Raw genomic sequence first — 19671 nt, 5'->3', positions numbered from 1 at the left:
CAGCCATAAAATAGTACAATGGCAAATTCGCATATATTAAACATCTACCTTGCATTGACAAAATGAATAAGATGGATATAGCCGTTGAAACCCAAATAAATAAGGTATTTTCCCTTATTTAAAACGAATGCTTAGTTTGTGGTTCATTGTTATTTTTTTATGAAAACCCAGCAACAAAGACACTCACTTATAGGCTATTAAACGAATAAATGAACGTTTTATTAACACAAGTTGTGCTTTGGATCCGCCATCATATAGTGTTAGTCTTCTCGCATCACTCTTGTCACTTATTTCTCAGCCCCCCCAGCTCAAAATACATTTCCGCGGCTATGTGCTTGCATATAGAACAGCCACAGGCTCAGGACCCGCCTACTTCCACTCAGTACTACGAATTAAAAAAATAATAATAATAAATTGTCTTTCTCTTTATTCATTCCTTCTCTTTCTAGTTTGTACTTATTTGAACAATACCTAAAATTAATCGACTAACCGCTTAACATAAACAACTACTGGTCGACCAGAAAAATTTTTAGTCGATAGCAGCCTCAGCAGTCTTCCCCATGATTGTGTAGCCTAGTGAACCAAACTGAGAGACCATTTTGAAGGCTCAGGAAACCTTTGCAGGTGTTTTGAGTTGATTAACTGATTGGCATGTCACAAATATTCTAATTTGTTTAGATAGTGAATTGGTGGGTTTTTGTTAAATGTGAGCCAAAATCATCACAATTAAAAGAACCAAAGACTTAAACTACTTCAGTCTGTGTGCACTGAATTTATTTAATACACGAGTTTCACAATTTGAGTTGAATTACTGAAATAAATGAACTTTTCCACGACATTCTAATTTATTGAGATGCACCTGTATATATATATATAAAATGGACTATTGGTTAGGCAGGAGACACAGACAGGAGATTCTTGGAAGGCTTTTGCAGGATATCAGTCAGTTCTATCACTGACTTTTTTTCATTTTTTTTTTCATGTTTCTAACCTTGTTGTTTTAACTTGGCCATACAATTTATTATTATTATTTTTGTTTTAATATACGTTTTGACTTTTTCATAGATTCACACTCATCTTGCAATGAAAAAAATGTTTAATTTCATGTTGTCCACAGCAGTATTTATTGAAATTTTGACAGCAGTTCATTAAAAGCAATTGGTTGGACAAACTGATGACTGATGTTATTTATTTCCCATTTGGCAGATATGTACTTGTACTGTCTGCTGAACATCCACTAGTAGCCATGCTGTCTGTGATGTTGGCCCGTAAGAGTCATTCAACAACATTTCTTAGATTTTCACTTCATTTAGATGGGCCTTATGTGACAACAGCTGAATAGATGAATGTACCTCAAAATAAAATGACAGTCTACTGAAAGGAAATTTATATGCAACAAACAGTTAGTAGAGAACTCTTGAAAATACTTGCGAAAGCAAAAGATCAAAAGTAAGTAACCTTATATTGTTGATTTGATTTGAATGATCTTGTGTTGCTACTTATAGACAACTGAATGTGTACTGAAAGTCTGTTGATACACTGGTTAACATCTACATGTTGACAACTAAAATGCTCTTACTTTGCTGTATAAAGGTACTGAGAACTTGTTGAGGATTTGTTGTGTGTCTGCTAATATGTTGTTGAACATCTACAACCTAAATTGATAACACTTTACTGACCAAATGTTTAACAGCTCTTTACATGTTATAGACATTATAATGATTGCTACAGAATGTTTAATAGACAATCTACAGATATTACCCTGATGAGAGTAAGTAGATATTTAGTATAAGTAACTTATAGTCAGCAGACTATCTATAGGGGAACATCAAAATGAAGTACCAGGAAACGGAAGTGCTTTAATATTGGATTTTAATAGTGTATAAATCACTTTTATTGACAGTGATTGTTCACTTTATTGTTTACATTTAACAGTGTATCCTGGTTCAATTCTCCAATCCTGAAAGTACTCTGAAAGGATACTGATACTGTTTTTCTGTCAGTTGCCCAAGTTCATACAGATAGATGGAGGAGCCAGGATTGGAGGGATCAGAGATGGCAGAAATAATGAAGAGGACTTTCTGTCCTTCAAATGGCTTTAACAAATGTTTCAAGATATTGACGTTGAATCTCATCTTTGCCATGAGATCAGAATTATTAAACCACTTCCTGATAGATGCCACAGGATACATGCTGTGCTCCCCATCTAGCTCTTTAAACCTGTCAGTTTTCAGGTACTCCTTCAGGGCTGAAAGATACGGATCTTCATACTTCAGAGACGTGAAGGTCAAGCACAACACTCCAAGAAAATCAGGATTAACAAGGATGCTGTTGAGACCATCTGAGTCTTCAATTCGGACCCCTTCCAGTGACTTGGCGACAGAACTCAAGATGTGAAGTTCAGACTTTGCATCATTTAACCACTGTTTAAGCATGTCAGCATTGAACGGAGAGCTCCTGTGGATCTTCAGGATGTCTTCCAGAGACTTCTCCTCCATCTCTCCTCCTCGAACAGCAGGCAAGACCCTGCCAACTGCTTTCAGTAGCATTGCCTTGTAAATGCTAAATGAGTCCTGAAAAGAGCGCAGTCTCTCTTTAATGTCACTGAAACTATTAACCAGCGTGTTTCGTGACAGGTCATTGAATGTCCTCTCTGCCTCTCCCAGCTCCTCAATTATAGCTTCCATACTGAACTCCACACTTGCACTGATTTCTCTCTCTACCCGAGCTGCTGTTGCATTCAGAAGTTGAAGAGGATGGAGCCAGACTTTTATTGGGACTTCATTCTGTGGATTCTTCAGCAGAGTGGGGAGCTGCTTGTACAGATTCAGGGCCTCCATGTATGTGGTGGGGTTCTGTTGAAGGCGGACGTCACCGTGAAATGTGCAGGCAATCTTCTCAGCCATTTCCTTTTCAGCAGTGGCCATTTGTAAAGCTGCATTTCCCTCAGTGGATAATTTAGGGATCTTTTCAACCATGGCATTCAGGTTTCTCTCCATCTGCTGCTTGTTTTCCTCTTCTGATAGTGTGCGATCAAACACCATGAATGCTTGAGCTCCGTACAGCACAGCAACGACCACATGAGTTGCAGTTTTCTGCTCAAACACCTCAGGGTAGGTGATCTTGCGCAGATGGCTCATAGTGAGCTGTTCATATCTTGTGGTTTCACTGTAAAACATTGTAACTCTGGACTGTTGGTTTGAGGATTTGGTGTCACGTAGGAACCTGCCAGATCCTCCCACCTCCACAAGCCTCCCCAAGAAACTGGCCTTCAGGGAGGCGCTTACATCCAGGAGATTGAATTTACTTGAGAGAGAATCAGAGCTACTGAACTCCAGATTTGCCTGGGGCTTTGGACGACTATCCAGATTTTCACTCAGCGATTTCTTATCCCACAGAGTAACACCTGAAATCAGAAGTGGCTTGAACAGTTACTGTATTCACTGACTTGGGTTAATTTGCAGGCTTTTTAGTATTTATACACAATGACGGATACGTGTTTATTCAACATGTTTTGAAAAGTGGAATGAAGGAGAAGTTTATTTAAGGTGGTGCAGCACCTGGAATGAAGGAATCCTTGCGGCAGTCATATAGTGTACCAGGGAACAGAAGTCTTCCTAGGGCTGCCACTTCCACTGTCTCTGATGGCAGAGCTGTTGAAAAAATACAAAAACAACAAAGAGAAAAGGTAACATTTAGAACAGGTAAAGAAAATAAATAAAAAATTGTCAAGACAAACTTCAATTTAATGTATTTTTTTTATCATTTTAATTCAATGTTAAACATTGTTAACATAATTTATCAAGTTGTTAGCATGCATTAGCATGTAACACGTTTTAACACATTGCTTACACGAATTAACATTTTGCTAACATGTTTTAACTTTTTTACTTAAATTAGTATGTTATTGGCACGTTTTATCCTATTGTTAGCATGAATTAGTATGTGGCTAGCATGTTTTAGCACATTACTAGCATAAATAAACATGCTGCTAACATGTTTTAACATGTTGTTCTAGAATAGTTGTTAAGCTTGGCTAGTGATGATAGCTTAAATACTCCATGAGAGTTATTGTACAATAGTTTTTAACCCCTCAATGAAAGTCTATGGGATTTTTGTAGATTTAATCATCTGGTTTATGAAAACCATATCAGATCAGTTAGAAAAGATCTAGCATACTGAGTCAGACCAGTCTAAAGGTCTGTCCTGAGTTTGGTGGTTGTAGCTTTAAAGCTCTAGGACTAGTTAGGGTCAAAACATTTCATTCTCAGAAGAAGAAGCAGTTTAAATAGCATTTCATTATGTTGACTTTCTCAAGGCAACATAACAAATTTTTGCATCTTATTGCTAATGAAAATCGTTTAATGAATTAGAAAAGTCACTCTTGAGACCTGGGTCAAGCTATGCCACCAAGCTGATGAAAGAGAAAAGTGTTAAGAAATCAATGAAATCTTGAACAACATTAAGGAAATCTTTTTAAAAGTTTTAAGTATTCATAAAATATCATATATTTTTAATGCTAGATGGCACTATATTTGCAAGCTCAGTAGAAACTCTCTAGACATCTGGTCGGTTATGTCTATCAAGTTCTATGCAAATGACAAAGCATTAAAACATAAAAAAATGTAAAAATCATGCAGAAATTCTAAATGACAGGTGACCAACCGTGGCAAAATCACAATTGTCATGTCAGATTCTATATGATGCAAAATAACCATGGATAATTTTTCAGATTTCTTGACTTGTTGGTGGTGCTGTCACCAAAACTGGCAGAAACCCTCGGATCATGGTGCCAATGAAGCTTTCCAAGTTTCATTCCGATACAGAAAAGTATTGCCGAGATGTAGCCTCACTTCCTGTTTTTGGACCAGTGTTGGGGGTAACGCATTACAAGTAATGTGAGTTATGTAATCAATCATGTTATTATATGTTATTTTTCCAAGTAAATAGTAAAGTTACATATTACTTTTTGTTTTAAACAAGAAAATATCTGATTTACTTTTTCAAATAAGTAAGACCAGCTACTTTGTTTTCTCATTTATTGACAGACAATGTTTTTGTTGCTGACCTTCATTGATCCAACTCAAACATACTAAGCAAAAAGGACTTCAGATAAACATAACATTTATGTTTGACTTTTTTATTGCTGAAGAGTGTTGAACTTTCTTCTCCTGTGTCCTATTCTTCTGTGATCCAGAACAGCAGCACAGCTGAATGGTTTGTTTGAGCAGCGTCCTCTATTTTACACATGTGAATTTACACTTCCTTCAGCCCAAGGCTTATTCATTTCACTTTTGGTGTGAAAGGGCTTTTACATTTACCTAAGACTTTACTTTTTTACATTAAAAACAAACAAGCAAGCCCAGCCCAGATTAGAAAAAGTAGTGCAAAAGTAACGTAACTCATTACTTCCCATAAAAAGTAACTAAGTATCCCAATCAGATACTTTTTAGGGAGTAAAGCAATATTGTAATGCATTACTTTTAAAAGTAACTTTCCCCAATACTGTTTAGGACTATTCAAGGCCACCCAGTAAGTGAGACAAGTTTCATTATTTTGCTATAAATAGTGCCATGGACTACCAAAGACTCCCATATCCTTTGTGTCATTGCAGTTACACCAATGACACAATGTTGTTTCTGTGTCTATGTGGTGTTTTTAATCTGCTTTAAGTCAAACCATGTGCAAATTCATCAGTCAGCAGCATTGTTTAGTATTTTCTCATTAAAATCGCAACGAACCAAAGACAGACTTAAAAACCCTAGCCCTGTTTACTGTCACAAACATGTAACCAATCATGTCAATTGCATATTCAAGAAACCATGTATACTAAATGAATCAAGGTTGTAGTGTTACACTCAAGTAATTTTAGGGCATAAGAAATTATTTTCACAGGGAAAAAACGTTTCATTATGACATCTTGATGATAAAAGATGAGTTTAAATGAATAAAGTTATTGACTACAGCGGGACTAATTTAATAGTCTGAACTCAGTTATTGCACGTATACCAAACCTCACAGTGGCGTTTGGTCAGAGCAATATCCCTGTGATGTTATTGAGTTCTAACAGCTCATTCACATGTTGTAGAACCACTCGCATCTTACCTCGAGTCTTTAAAATTCCTCTGGGTCCTCTTAGAGTTTCTTCAGTTGAAGTCCCAATCTCATCGGCTTTGGGTTGTAACATTCCCTATATTTAAAGAAATGGTTCATTAAATCTTCCACAGATTTTTAAAAATCTCTAATCCATTGAAACACATCTGGTTAAACTTTTGCATTTTGTCTGAGCTGAGGGAATGTATTTACCTCTGCATTTACCACAGCAAGATACGCCAGCCAAAGGCATGCACATATGTAGATGCAGTTTTGCTGCTTTAGGTACATCAAGAGTGTTGTCATCTTAGAAAAGTTAACGAGGAGACCTGATGGAATAAAAGTCAATGGAGAAGAGCCTCAGTGCACTCAAGTAACTGCTTTTGAGTCAATCTATTTGCCATGACAAATTTGTTTTGTGGAAAAAAAAAATATTTTGGAGGTTCAGTGAAAATTAGAAAAGATAAATCATAAGAATTATGAAAGATAAGATTTATCCACTTCTGTGCTTGAAACATGTAAAACATGTAGCACAGTTCAAAACACTGAAATGAAACAGCCAAATGAATTTAGATTGGTTTCTATGGCAGTGCTGAAAATACTATACAAATTAACCTATAAAGGTGCAACTTTATAGTCTCTCAAGTTTCAACATGACAGTTTCAATATTTGTTAAGCTTCTACTCTGAAAGGCTTGCGTCATATGTTCCTTTTAGTGAAAATGTTGGTGTAGATTGAGTTTTCATGAAAAAAAAAAAAACATATAATACAATTCAAATAACTTCATGAATTCTCTCAACATTTTACATTTCCTAATAAATATGGATGGTTATTTAATTCATTTAAAACAAATCCAGTATTTAGGAATCCAAAGACATTCTTTCCTTTAGTTTGTTTGCAGTCTAGTGAAGTTTTTGAATTGTAATAGAAACATGTCTCTAAATCCCCTGTGATCCGCTTGAGCTCTAAACGGCACATTCACACTAACATTACCTGTTCATATTGTTTCAAAATTATGTATTTATTACCTGCAGTCTCTGTGTGTTCTTGGTAAGTTAAGAGATTAAATATTCTGGTAATGTCATGGGATTTCTGTAGTGATATTTATAATCAGAAAAAAAAAGGCCTTTTGCCCTCATGGACCCAGACTCTGCTTAGTGCCTCCACTGGAGCATCACAGAGCAATATTGTGAGGTCAGAGTCATTCGTGTTTGTGCCCCCAAAAAAGGCAGAGAAGTGAAAGGTTAATATGTGAAGTTAAAACAGATTATTATAGTTACTAGAGCTTTCAGTGGGACTGCATGGGTTTAATGGTCAGATGAGACCAAAATAAAGCTTGGTGGAAAAACACCAAACTCTTTAAGTTAAAGTAAAAGCTCACTTCGTTTGAGGGCATTTGACATTCCAGTATTCAGTGAATTTGCAGAAAACTCTATTTGCAGAGTTTGTTTTGCTGTTAATATTTAGCTTATTTTCTGCTTATTATTGAACTTGTTTTCTGTGTCAAAGAACAGTTTTGCAGAGCAATGCACTTTTGTCATCATACTATAATGTAAAAAGCCACTGATGTTTGCACTTGGATGGACCTGGAACAGGTTTTGATAACCGCTTGGGTTTCCTCAGTCTACTGTTTGTTATGGGAAATGCATTCAGTCTCACCTGAAGCAGAGATAAAACGAAAGCCAAACGGAGAAAAAAAAAAATAGAGAAAGAAAGAAAGAAAGAAAGAAAGAAAAAAGACAGATATCCAGAAGCAGAGGGAGGGAAATGTGCAGCTCTAAACTTCTGCTAAATTTAAATAAAAACATAATTATAACCATTCAGTAGTACTCAGTGTTTGAAATATCATGATACATATGTCAAGAGAAATATCATCATGAAACACTCATAATACAGCACATGACCTGCATGTCCAGGCCACTTTTCAAGCAGTTCATGATAGCTGCTGCTGTGCAGAAATCATTCCCTGTAGCAGCACTGAAGGGACACAATTCACTCAACACATGGTTAGAGAGATGCAGTCTGAAAAAAAAAAAAAACATTGTCTTGTACAAAGTGACGTGCTATCATTTCGCACCCTAGGCAGTGTGTGTGTTGCCCATCTAGTAGGCAGAGTGCTGTATATGAGCGGACAATGAGCTGAAGGAAGGAAAAGGCACCAGATCAATGTGATGAATATATTATCTTACAGTAACTAGGTGCATCAAAATTGTCATAAACATTTATCTAATCAAAAAAACATTATCTAAGCCCTGTCAATGTTCATAATAATATTCATTTGATTTGCCTTGTGCTCATGAACAGAAATTCAGACTTCAGTGAATGAGCGCCGCCACGCACATGCGCGCCAAACAGACGGAGCACAATAATTGTGTCATATGTAGAATTTTTAACTACATGTAAGTCTATTTTATGATAGCAGATAGCAGTAAAGGTGTCAGGGCTCTCGTGGGAGATAGGGGATAGGCGCACGGAGACGGAGATTATTCAAAATAGCATTTAATAATAATCCAAGGAGAAGAGGGAGATCCAAGAACACACAGGGAAACACAAGCTCACATAACAATAAACAATAACCGGCAACGAAGGACTGAAAGGGAGCAACTTAAATACACAGACCAAATGAGGATAATTATCGAACACAGGTGAACAGAATGAACTAATAAAGGGAACTAAGGAAAATTAGGTCAAGGGACTGAAACAAAGCAGGAGAACAGAAAAACACAGAAAACAAGGATCAAACTGTGAAAAACGGGGTAATCAAAATATTTAATGCAATCAACCTGTGCTCTTTTTACTTTCATTTTTAGTTTAGTGAATTGAACTTCTGCTATAAATCATTATTTTTGTTTTTAGATTGTATTGTTACAATGTTAGATTATGTGATTTTAATTAGGTAGCCCACAATAACAAAAATAATTACAATAAATCACTCCAGGAAAATAAAACTAAAATAGTACAACACTCAAATTCAGTATATAAAAAGTTCTCAGTCCATAGCATAAGTGTGAACGTGGGGAAAAAAATTGTCCTTTGAATCCAAACGATGAATCCAATGAGCACAAGAGTCTCCTTGTGTAGTGCAAACGTGTAGCATATTGCAAAGACTGCTCGATCTTGCAGGTTTGCATTGCACAACATCAGAAAGATCAGGCCCTTTCTAACGGAGCATGCTGCACAACTTCTTGTCCAGGCCCTTGTCATCTCTAGGCTGGACTACTGCAATGCTCTTCTGGCTGGATTTTCATCAGGCACAATCAAACCTCTACAAACTCAGTCTCAAAAAAAAAAAAATACACAGTTATTATACATGACATCTAAACACTAAATGCATACAAACTTGCATAAAACACTTCAAAACATCAATACAACATATTAACACTTAATTTGAGAGAGTTGAACATCATGTTATTTTGAAACTAACCAAATCCAGGGCATTTCAACACAATTGCTGTTAATTAACCGCATCGAATCTCACAGGGTTTACAATCGCATATCATCCACTTCAATATCATCAATCATCGCGCTAAAATTACGCAAATAAGATTTATAAAAGTGTTACAACATCATACAAGACATTATGTATGCATATCAAACAAGGATGATTCTTATATTTGTCTTTTAATCTGCGTTGATGACACTCACTAAATGCGAGGCGTGCTCTCTCTCTGCGACTACGCGTCTCGTATTAGTGACATCATACACAGTGCACGTCTTATGACAAACGTTTTGCTTTAGTTATTAGTTATTTTAATTATTTTAAAGTTTACAACACAGCAGAACAACTTTGAATACCCATTATATCAAGCGTTTCAGTTTTTGTTTTATTGAAAATATAATATTATTATTGCAAATTATATTTGTTCTATTTATCATTATTTTTAGTCAGCTAATTTCTTACCTGGGTTACACCCTCCCCCCTTAAGTCTATGCAAGTCCCTTTGCATGGCTGAAACAAGGCTTTTTAGGGTTTGGGGGGTCTAATTGATCTGGGTTGTTCTGCAAGTGATTCGACAAAAGCAGTGTTCAAACCCTGAAGCAAGGATTGAATGATGGATATCATCGGGTTCCCCAACTCTGGTTAAGTCAGCCTTTTTGACTTCTGCTTCACTCTTTTAGACCTTCTTAGATGACCTTCATCCTCACTTTCATCTTGATCTGTTTCTTCTTCAGGTTCATCGGGTTCAGCTGACTCCAATCTGGTTCTCCGCAGTGGAACACCAGGTACAGTTTCCTCAACTTGTATTGCATGTGTTTCATTGTCCTTTTCCTTTTTGTTTCCACCAGGTCCATCCTGTGTCTGCTGTTCTACTTGCGGTAAGGGGTTTCTCTCTATCAGGCTTTATCTTACAGGTTCCATGTTACTGGAGGAAGCTTCAGGTAAGTACTGGGTATCAGGTGAGTTTTCTGTACCAGGTAAGTATTCTACTTCAGGTGGATTCTTCCTTCTTGGCACATCTCCTGCATTCACAGTCTCGGAAGCATCGGTTGAGACAGGCTCTAAGTCAGGTAAGTTTTGGCTTGCAGAATCAGAGTTAAGAGGAATCTCAACAGGCCTTTTTACAACATTGTACTCCGAGATTAACTTTTCTGAGGTAAGAGCTGACACATCAGAAATCTCGGATATGTAATCTTCATCAGAGCTTTGGTAGCTCTCTGGACATTCCACATTTTCTACATCTTGGCTTTGCCTAGTTACCCGCTTCTTCCGAGGTTTCACTACATCAGGCTCATCATAATCAAGTAAAGACAAAAACCCACAAGGTAGCAGTAAATCTCTGTGCAGTGTTTGTAGGGGACCTTCTTGTCTCTCAGGTCTCACTGAAAGACCGCTCGATCTTGCAGGTTTGCATTGCACAACATCAGAAAGATCAGGCCCTTTCTAACGGAGCATGCTGCACAACTTCTTGTCCAGGCCCTTGTCATCTCTAGGCTGGACTACTGCAATGCTCTTCTGGCTGGATTTCCATCAGGCACAATCAAACCTCTAGAAACTCAGTCTCAAAAAAAAAAAAATACACAGTTATTATACATGACATCTAAACACTAAATGCATACAAACTTGCATAAAACACTTCAAAACATCAATACAACATATTAACACTTAATTTGAGAGAGTTGAACATCATGTTATTTTGAAACTAACCAAATCCAGGGGATTTCAACACAATTGCTGTTAATTAACCACATCGAATCTCACAGGGTTTACAATCGCATATCATCCACTTCAATATCATCAATCATCGCGCTAAAATTACGCAAATAAGATTTATAAAAGTGTTACAACATCATACAAGACATTATGTATGCATATCAAACAAGGATGATTCTTATATTTGTCTTTTAATCTGCGTTGATGACACTCACTAAATGCGAGGCGTGCTCTCTCTCTGCGACTACGCGTCTCGTATTAGTGACATCATACACAGTGCACGTCTTATGACAAACGTTTTGCTTTAGTTATTAGTTATTTTAATTATTTTAAAGTTTACAACACAGCAGAACAACTTTGAATACCCATTATATCAAGCGTTTCAGTTTTTGTTTTATTGAAAATATAATATTATTATTGCAAATTATATTTGTTCTATTTATCATTATTTTTAGTCAGCTAATTTCTTACCTGGGTTACACCCTCCCCCCTTAAGTCTATGCAAGTCCCTTTGCATGGCTGAAACAAGGCTTTTTAGGGTTTGGGGTGTCTGATTGATCTGGGTTGTTCTGCAAGTGATTCGACAAAAGCAGTGTTCAAACCCTGAAGCAAGGATTGAATGATGGATATCATCGGGTTCCCCAACTCTGGTTAAGTCAGCCTTTTTGACTTCTGCTTCACTCTTTTAGACCTTCTTAGATGACTTTCATCCTCACTTTCATCTTGATCTGTTTCTTCTTCAGGTTCATCGGGTTCAGCTGACTCCAATCTGGTTCTCCGCAGTGGAACACCAGGTACAGTTTCCTCAACTTGTATTGCATGTGTTTCATTGTCCTTTTCCTTTTTGTTTCCACCAGGTCCATCCTGTGTCTGCTGTTCTACTTGCGGTAAGGGGTTTCTCTCTATCAGGCTTTATCTTACAGGTTCCATGTTACTGGAGGAAGCTTCAGGTAAGTACTGGGTATCAGGTGAGTTTTCTGTACCAGGTAAGTATTCTACTTCAGGTGGATTCTTCCTTCTTGGCACATCTCCTGCATTCACAGTCTCGGAAGCATCGGTTGAGACAGGCTCTAAGTCAGGTAAGTTTTGGCTTGCAGAATCAGAGTTAAGAGGAATCTCAACAGGCCTTTTTACAACATTGTACTCCGAGATTAACTTTTCTGAGGTAAGAGCTGACACATCAGAAATCTCGGATATGTAATCTTCATCAGAGCTTTGGTAGCTCTCTGGACATTCCACATTTTCTACATCTTGGCTTTGCCTAGTTACCCGCTTCTTCCGAGGTTTCACTACATCAGGCTCATCATAATCAAGTAAAGACAAAAACCCACAAGGTAGCAGTAAATCTCTGTGCAGTGTTTGTAGGGGACCTTCTTGTCTCTCAGGTCTCACTGTATAGATGGGTAGCTCGCCGGCACGACTCACCATGACATGTACCACAGGATCCCACCTGTCAGCCAGCTTGTGTTTCCCGGGTAACCTCACATTTCTGACTAACACATGGTCAACTTCTTCAAGAGTTGACTCAGTCACTCTGCGATCAAAACGGACTTTATTTCTTTCAGCGGTTTTGGCTGCATTCTTCTGAGCTAGTTTGCAGCTCTCTTGAAGATGGGTTTTCAATGACTGCATGTACTGTGAATGGAATCTGGGACTGTCACGGTTCACTGAGGTGTTGAAAATCAAGTCCACTGGCAGACTTGGTTGGCGTCCGAACATAAGTTTGTACGGTGTGAAACCGGTTGTCTCGTGCTTCGTGCAGCTATAAGCATGCACAAGTGTTTTACAAAATCTTTCCAATGAGCCTTCTCTTGAGCTTTCAAAGTACCCAGCATTCCCAACAGCGTACGATTAAAACGCTCAACTAGGTTGCCCCTTGGATGGTACAGTGTGGTTCTGACCTTTTTAATACCTGAAATCTCACAGAGTTCTTTGATTGTCTTGGAATCGAAGTCAGGTCCTTGGTCGCTGTGGAGCTTTTCAGGCACACCATAATGAACTATGAAGTTTTCCCACAAACTCCTGGTGACTGTTCTGGCTTTCTGGTTTGGGGTGGGGACTGTAACCGCATACTTGGTGAAGAAGTCGGTTATCACCAGGATATCTTTGGTGTTGCTACGGTCGGGTTCCAGAGACAAGAAATCCATGCACACCAACTGTAGTGGGCGGGTGACTTGGATGTTCACTAGAGGTGCTGCTCTTTCTGGCAAATACATTCTACATACACAGTGACTACAAGTCTTGACTTTGTTCTCAACATCAGTAGCCATCCTGGGCCAATAGAATCGCGACCGGATGAGATCAAGGGTCCGTTCTATTCCCATATGACCCATGTTGTTGTGCAGACTTTCCATGGCTATGGCTCTCAAATCAGGAGGAAGGACAAGTTGGTAAGTTACGCAGTCTCCAAGAGCTCTTTTACGATAGAGAACACCATCCTTCAGCTCAAATTTTCTCCTTTCTCTTAACAGGAAGGGAAGCTCTGGAAGCTCACGTCTCAGTGCAGGCAAGACAGTGTCTCCCAATTCTAACTGAATTATTACTTCTCACAATGCTGGATCGTTTCTTAGTTTTTCCCTTAACTCCTGTTCTGAAATACAGGAAATAACTGAAGATCCTCGTATCTTCTCATACTCTTCAGGAATTGCTTCTGGGCACAAAGAGAGTGACTCAACGAGGGTAAGGCAGCTGCTGGCATCAGCTTGATATAAAAGCTTATCACAGACTGCTTGGATTGCGTCAGCGGAAACCATGGTGGAATGTGCTGCTTTAGGTGAGTGATACAAGGTGAACTGACGTATACGATCTTGTTCCTTTTGGGATGTTGAATCATTCATCAGATCACCATGAGGTCGTCTGGAGAGCGCATCCGCGTCGAGATTGCTCTTCCCAGGGCATTACTGGAGGGTAAATGAGAAAGTGCACAAGGCAGATAACCACCTATAGCTCGTTGCATCCAACTTCGCTAAGGTTAAAATGTAAGTAAGGGGGTTGCTGTCTGTGATCACCTTGAAACTACTCCCATAAAGGTAGTCGCAAAACTTCTCGGTAACTGCCCACTTCAGGGCTAGGAATTCAAGCTTGTGGGCAGGATACCGGGCCTCGCTTCTTGATAACCCTTGACTGGCATATGCAATTACTCGCAACACTCCGTCTTGCTCTTGATAGAGCGCCGCACCTAGTCCAGTAGTGCTCGCGTCTTTATGCAGAACATACGGCAATCCAGAATCTGCAAATCCTAATACTGGTGCTTTGGTGAGTTTTTCAATGAGTGTTTCGAATGCTTGCTGGCAGATGTCTGTTCATCGTCCTCTAAAGGGCTCTTTGGGATCAAGGTAGGTTTTTTCTTTACTTTTCACCTTGCAGCTTTTCCGAAGAGGAGGAAACCCCACAGTCAGTTCATTTAATGGCTTCACAATTTTCGCATAGTCTTTAATAAATCACCGGTAATAACAGGAGAAACCCAGAAAGGAACGTAAGTCTTTCAGGTTCTGTGGACTTGGCCAGGTCTTAATGGCTTCTATCTTTTAGGGATCTGTCTCCACTCCATCTTTTGAGACGATGTGACCAAGATATTTCACTGACTGACGTCTAGAAAAACTTGAATTTATCCAACGAAAGCTTTAGGCCATAGTCTTCCAAGCGTCCCAGAACATGAAGAAGACGTCTTTCATGCTCTTCAAGAGTATCTGAGAAAACAATCAGATCGTTCAAGAACACTTAAGACTTCCGAAAGGTTGATGTCGCCCTTGCACTTTTCCATCAGCCTTTGGAATGTGCTTGGTGAGTTGATGATGCCCTGAGGCATCCTATTGAACTCCCAAAAGCCCAATGGGTATACGAAAGGGGTCTTGGATTTGTCCTTCTCTTCCAGTTCAATCTGGTAATATCCAGATTTAAGGTCGAGCACTGAGAACCATTTTGAACCTCGAAGTGCAGAAAAGTTTTCCTCCAAGTTGGGTAAGGCATAGGCATCTTTGATGGTCTGCATATTCAGCTTGCGATAATCAGTGCAAAGCCTTATATCACCATTCTTCTTCCTTACCACAACGATAGGAGAAGAGAAAGATGATTCTGATTTATGAATGATACCGGCTTCAAGCAATTCCTGCAGATGTCGTCGGACAGCTTCAAGATCATTGGGATAAATCGGTCTCGCTTTATGCTTGAAGGGGGTTTCATCATGCAACTTGTTACTATGTTGCACTTTGTCTGTGTGTCCAACATCCATGTCATGCATCGCAAAGACTTCGGGCATGGCACAGAGTTTCTAAATGATTCTCCTTTTCCACACTTCTGGCACACAATAATCACTGAAGTCAAAGCAGAGTTTTTCGGAGGATTTTGCACGGACACTTGACACTGAGCGATCAGATTTGGTCACCTTGTGTGATATCACTTTTTGCAAAGCATGAATGTCTGCAATCACACTCTTGCCAGGAATAATAATGTCATGGTCAGTTTCATTATTTAACACCACTGTAACCTTTCGTGATGGATGTTGAGGTAGGTTTAATAAGCAACTGGCAACTAGCAGTCCTCCAGGAAAAGGTGAATATGAAGGAGGCTCCATCACAGCCCATTTCTCAGCTACTTGTCCTCTTACACTCACCACTCCCTCAAGAACGACATTTTGACCCGCAGGAACAACAGTAGGGGTAAGATCAGGAAGCCTAACAATTCTTATGCTACTGTTAACTTTCTGCTGGCATCTGTGATTGATGGTCTTAATCACAGCCCTGTAGCCAAATGGAACAGCTTGACAAACTGAATCATTGGTCTCAAGGTATTTGTCATATGCAGTATCCAAAGTGTTTGTGTATTAGCTGTAGTTGTATTAGCACCTTTGGCTGGGCAGTGCCACCAGTTTCCGGGATTACTAAAGCAAGAGTTGACACTTCAATGTCAGACCCAAGGAAGTCTTTGGGGAACGTGACCCTCACCTCAACATACCCTAGGTAAGGTACTGCTTGACCATTTACTGCTTCCATTTCCAGCAGGTTATCCAAGGGTGTTATGCTTAATCCAGGCAGATTTTGCTCATAAAAAGACTGAGAAATGGTCGTCACTTGAGACCCTATGTCAAGTAAACAAGGACAAGGATTTCCTTCAACGTTCACTTGGGCAGTACACTTCGCGCCGATGAATCCTTTGGGTAAGCCAAACAAATTCAATTTTTGATGGGGCTTCAAATTGCGGTAACACTTTATCTCGATAGTCCACTTTAGACATTATACTAACAGTAAATAACATTACAACTACATGTCAACTAGCAGTTAGTAGAGTATTAGTAGACTGTCTGCTTAATATCTTCTAACACTTTCTTTGTCAACTTATTCAACTAACCCTAAACCTACCCTAACAGTCTACTCTGAGAGTTAGTAGACGTGTAGTTGCAAATTAATGAGAATTAGTTGACATGTAGTTGACATGTAGTTACAAAGTTACTTATAGTTAGTAGAATGTCTAAAGTGGACTATCGAAATAAAGTGTAACCCAAATTGCTCATATTTGCTGACTTCTTGAGACTTGTTTGACAAGTGACAGCCCTTGTACGTCTCGTTACAAGGGCTGGATGGCATTTAAAGCTCCTGAGGCACTTGGACCATGCAGACTGTCCCATAGGACTTGGCACTCTTTCAGCTGCTTTCTCTTATCGGTCACCAGATATGGGTTTGGATCATTTTTGCAAATTGAGGCAACATGCCCATCCTCGCCACATCGAAAGCAATAGCCTTGCTTGGGCCTGCAAGGTGGCTTGTGGTCAGCTTTAGAAGGGTTTTCTCTGGGAAACTGTATATTAGTTTGTTTCACTTTGCTTGAATTTCTCTTTGGCTCTGGGTTCTTTTGCACTCTGAGTTTTGTCTTTTGACTCTGGAGCTCTGTGACTTGTCGCTTTAACTCAAGAACAGCATCAGTTGATGGCAACTCACTTTGTCCTGTCTGCTTATTTTTTTTTTTGTTTAGCAGGCTGGCTCTGGAGCTTAGCAACTTGTCTTTTTAATTCTGCGACCTCGGTCCCTTCTGACATTGCATCTTGCCTTAGATCAAGAGGGTTTGCAGTGACAGTATGGGAACTGGCTCTTTGTCTTTGTGTGCCTAGGTGTTGTCTCATACGGCTTTCTTTGGCAAAGTGTTTGCTCTTCTCACTGCGCAACTGCAGGAGTAGCTCTAAGAATGGAGGAGGTTTATTTATCTTATGCTCAAGCTGAAGGTTTGCTATTAGTGTGCCATCCCAACATCCCCAACAGAATTGTTTCAGAAGTTGTCGGTCAGCTTCACCAGCAGGAATATCACTTCGTTTCATCACTTTGAGAAGGTTAGTGTGCAAACTTTGTAAGTCCAAGGAAGGTTTCTCACCTGCATTTTGCAATGTATTCAATAACTTAGCGAAAAGTTCATCACCGTCTTCCACGATGTCGAAAGCTGAATCCAAGACATCAAGGTAAGCAGCAGGTAAGGCTTTGGCACCTAACTGCTTCACCATTTCTGCTGCTGGCGGCAGTAAACTGTCTAAGATCTTCCTTGAACGATTTAAGTCATAAAGTGAAGGATCTTGAAGAAGTAACTCTACACTGTTCCGCCAGGTGTAGTAATCAACTTCGCCACTAGGACAGGGGATTCTGCCTGAGAAGACTCTTAGCCTGAATGATGTACTAGAGGGAGAAACTTCATCACTTCTCAGAATGTGTTCTATGACGATTTTTTTGGGATTGAGGTGGGCTGACATAATTTACCTCAAGAGTGGGTGAAAAACGTCCCGTAATTACTCGGTGGGCTGTATCAGAATGTTGTCCTCCTTCTGAACACTCAGCTTGCTTAGGTGGAAGAGGAATGTCAGATGAGGAAGGATCAGTCATTTGGGATGATTCAAGGTATTTTGCATCAGTCAGATTTTCAGCAGCGGAGGCAGTGGTTGAGAGAAGCAGCTCTTTCAAGAGTTCTTCAAAAGTTCTGCCATTGAGCTTTGCTATTCTCTTCAGTTTGGCAAAGTAATGGGTAGTAGCCTGTTCAGTCACAGCTGAAGCATAGACACTTGATAGAAGCCTCATGTGGTAAAGCAACATTGTGTGGACTCTTGAAAGTGTAAGGCAACAAGGGTTTCAGAGTCACTAATGCAGAATAACTTCTGTACTCTACAACGACTTCCCCATGATAAGGCGATTTAGGGTTGTCTATACGAATGTGTCTATGGATACGACCATACTTGTTTAGGAAATCAGCCAGATCTTCATCAAGCTCGGTATTTGTCAGCCCGCTAATTATCACCGAGTTTTCAATTACGACATTTTCAAGCTCAACCACTTCCATGTTGACACTATTTGCACTACTACAAAATTGAAGTTATTCTCCTGGTCTCTTGTGTCTTCAAGAATTCGGAACTCACACACACAAAAAAACTATAATTTTTCTATAATGCACTCCTGGCTGCTGGCTCGCCACTTTCTGTAACCCTGGGCGCTAAAAGTGTGCTGTAGTTACTATGATCTCTCTCTATCAGAATCAGAATTAGCTTTATTCGCCAGGTGTGCGCAAACACACGAGGAATTTGTTGTGTTTTTTTAAGGTGCTCCTGGTACATACATACATACATATCTGACATGAGAACAGAAATACATTTAAATAGTAAGACTTAACAATAAATAATAATTAGGGATGCATCGATACCATTTTTTAAAGACCGAGTACGAGTACCGATATTTTTTTCCTGGTACTCGCCGATACCGATACCGATACCGATACCTGTTTTTTGGGATGTGGCAGTTTTCCAAGTAATGACACAGTGAGACTAATAATTTTAGGACAGCTTCTCTGTAATTATGAACAACTGTAACTCAAACAATTTTTTTTTCTGCTTGTCACATGGTTGTCAAAGTACAAACCATTTTCACAGTATCTAATAATTTCCATAACCAAACCAAGGGCATAATAAAATAATATTATTAATAATAATAATAAAATAAAATAAAAAATGTCTTTATCAACCTGTCACAAAGTTGTCAAAAAGCTGCAAACTAATTTCACTGAACAGATGTTTATAACATAACACTGTGTAGCAATGTTCATTGTTGTGTAACAATCAAAAGTATACAGTGAAATATAACAGTGAACTGTCTAATCATTGTGAGCAACACAATAATTGTAAATGTAAGTATTCATAAGCCATTAGCTAAGGATGTTCCTCAGAGCATTTGTACAGTATGTTTTTACTTTTGCAGTAATTTTTGGGCCGTCAATCAGTTTGCATTATTTTTCAAAAGTAAGTGGCAGGTTTTTTTTAAGGAACAGAAGCATCTCTGCATGTTCAGCTACAAGCCTGCTTCTGTTGTCAGTCAGAATGTGTGACACTGAGCTGAAGAGTCTTTCACTTTCCACACTGCTGCATTGGGCTGAAAGATATTTTTGTGCCATTTGAGCCAGAGCAG

General features: G+C 39.0%; 1 protein-coding gene across 2 annotated transcripts; it reads right to left on the bottom strand.

Annotated features, from left to right (window-relative positions):
• Positions 1 to 1913: 1913 nt before the first annotated feature.
• Positions 1914 to 7193, bottom strand: LOC107671264 (neoverrucotoxin subunit beta-like). 2 transcript variants are annotated; one of them, XM_016464160.1, is made up of 5 exons: positions 7122 to 7193; positions 6307 to 6422; positions 6106 to 6190; positions 3561 to 3653; positions 1914 to 3406 (listed from the first exon to the last, which is right to left on the bottom strand). In XM_016464160.1, exons 2-5 carry the CDS (start codon positions 6397 to 6399, stop codon positions 1947 to 1949), a joined length of 1731 nt encoding a protein of 576 aa, XP_016319646.1. In that variant the 5' UTR covers positions 6400 to 6422; positions 7122 to 7193; the 3' UTR covers positions 1914 to 1946. The 2 variants fall into 2 exon arrangements, with proteins under 2 accessions (XP_016319646.1, XP_016319647.1); XM_016464161.1 differs by lacking the exon at positions 7122 to 7193 and having other exon boundaries at positions 6106 to 6199; positions 6306 to 6366.
• Between the last annotated feature and the right edge of the window lie 12478 nt (positions 7194 to 19671).

This window comes from Sinocyclocheilus anshuiensis, unplaced genomic scaffold (genome assembly GCF_001515605.1).
Source record: "Sinocyclocheilus anshuiensis isolate Anshui unplaced genomic scaffold, SAMN03320099.WGS_v1.1 scaffold3273, whole genome shotgun sequence".
In the NCBI taxonomy this organism is placed as follows: Eukaryota; Metazoa; Chordata; class Actinopteri; order Cypriniformes; family Cyprinidae; genus Sinocyclocheilus; species Sinocyclocheilus anshuiensis.
The sequence above is the reverse complement of the archived record's forward strand: the minus strand, read 5'-3'. Positions and strand labels throughout refer to the sequence as shown.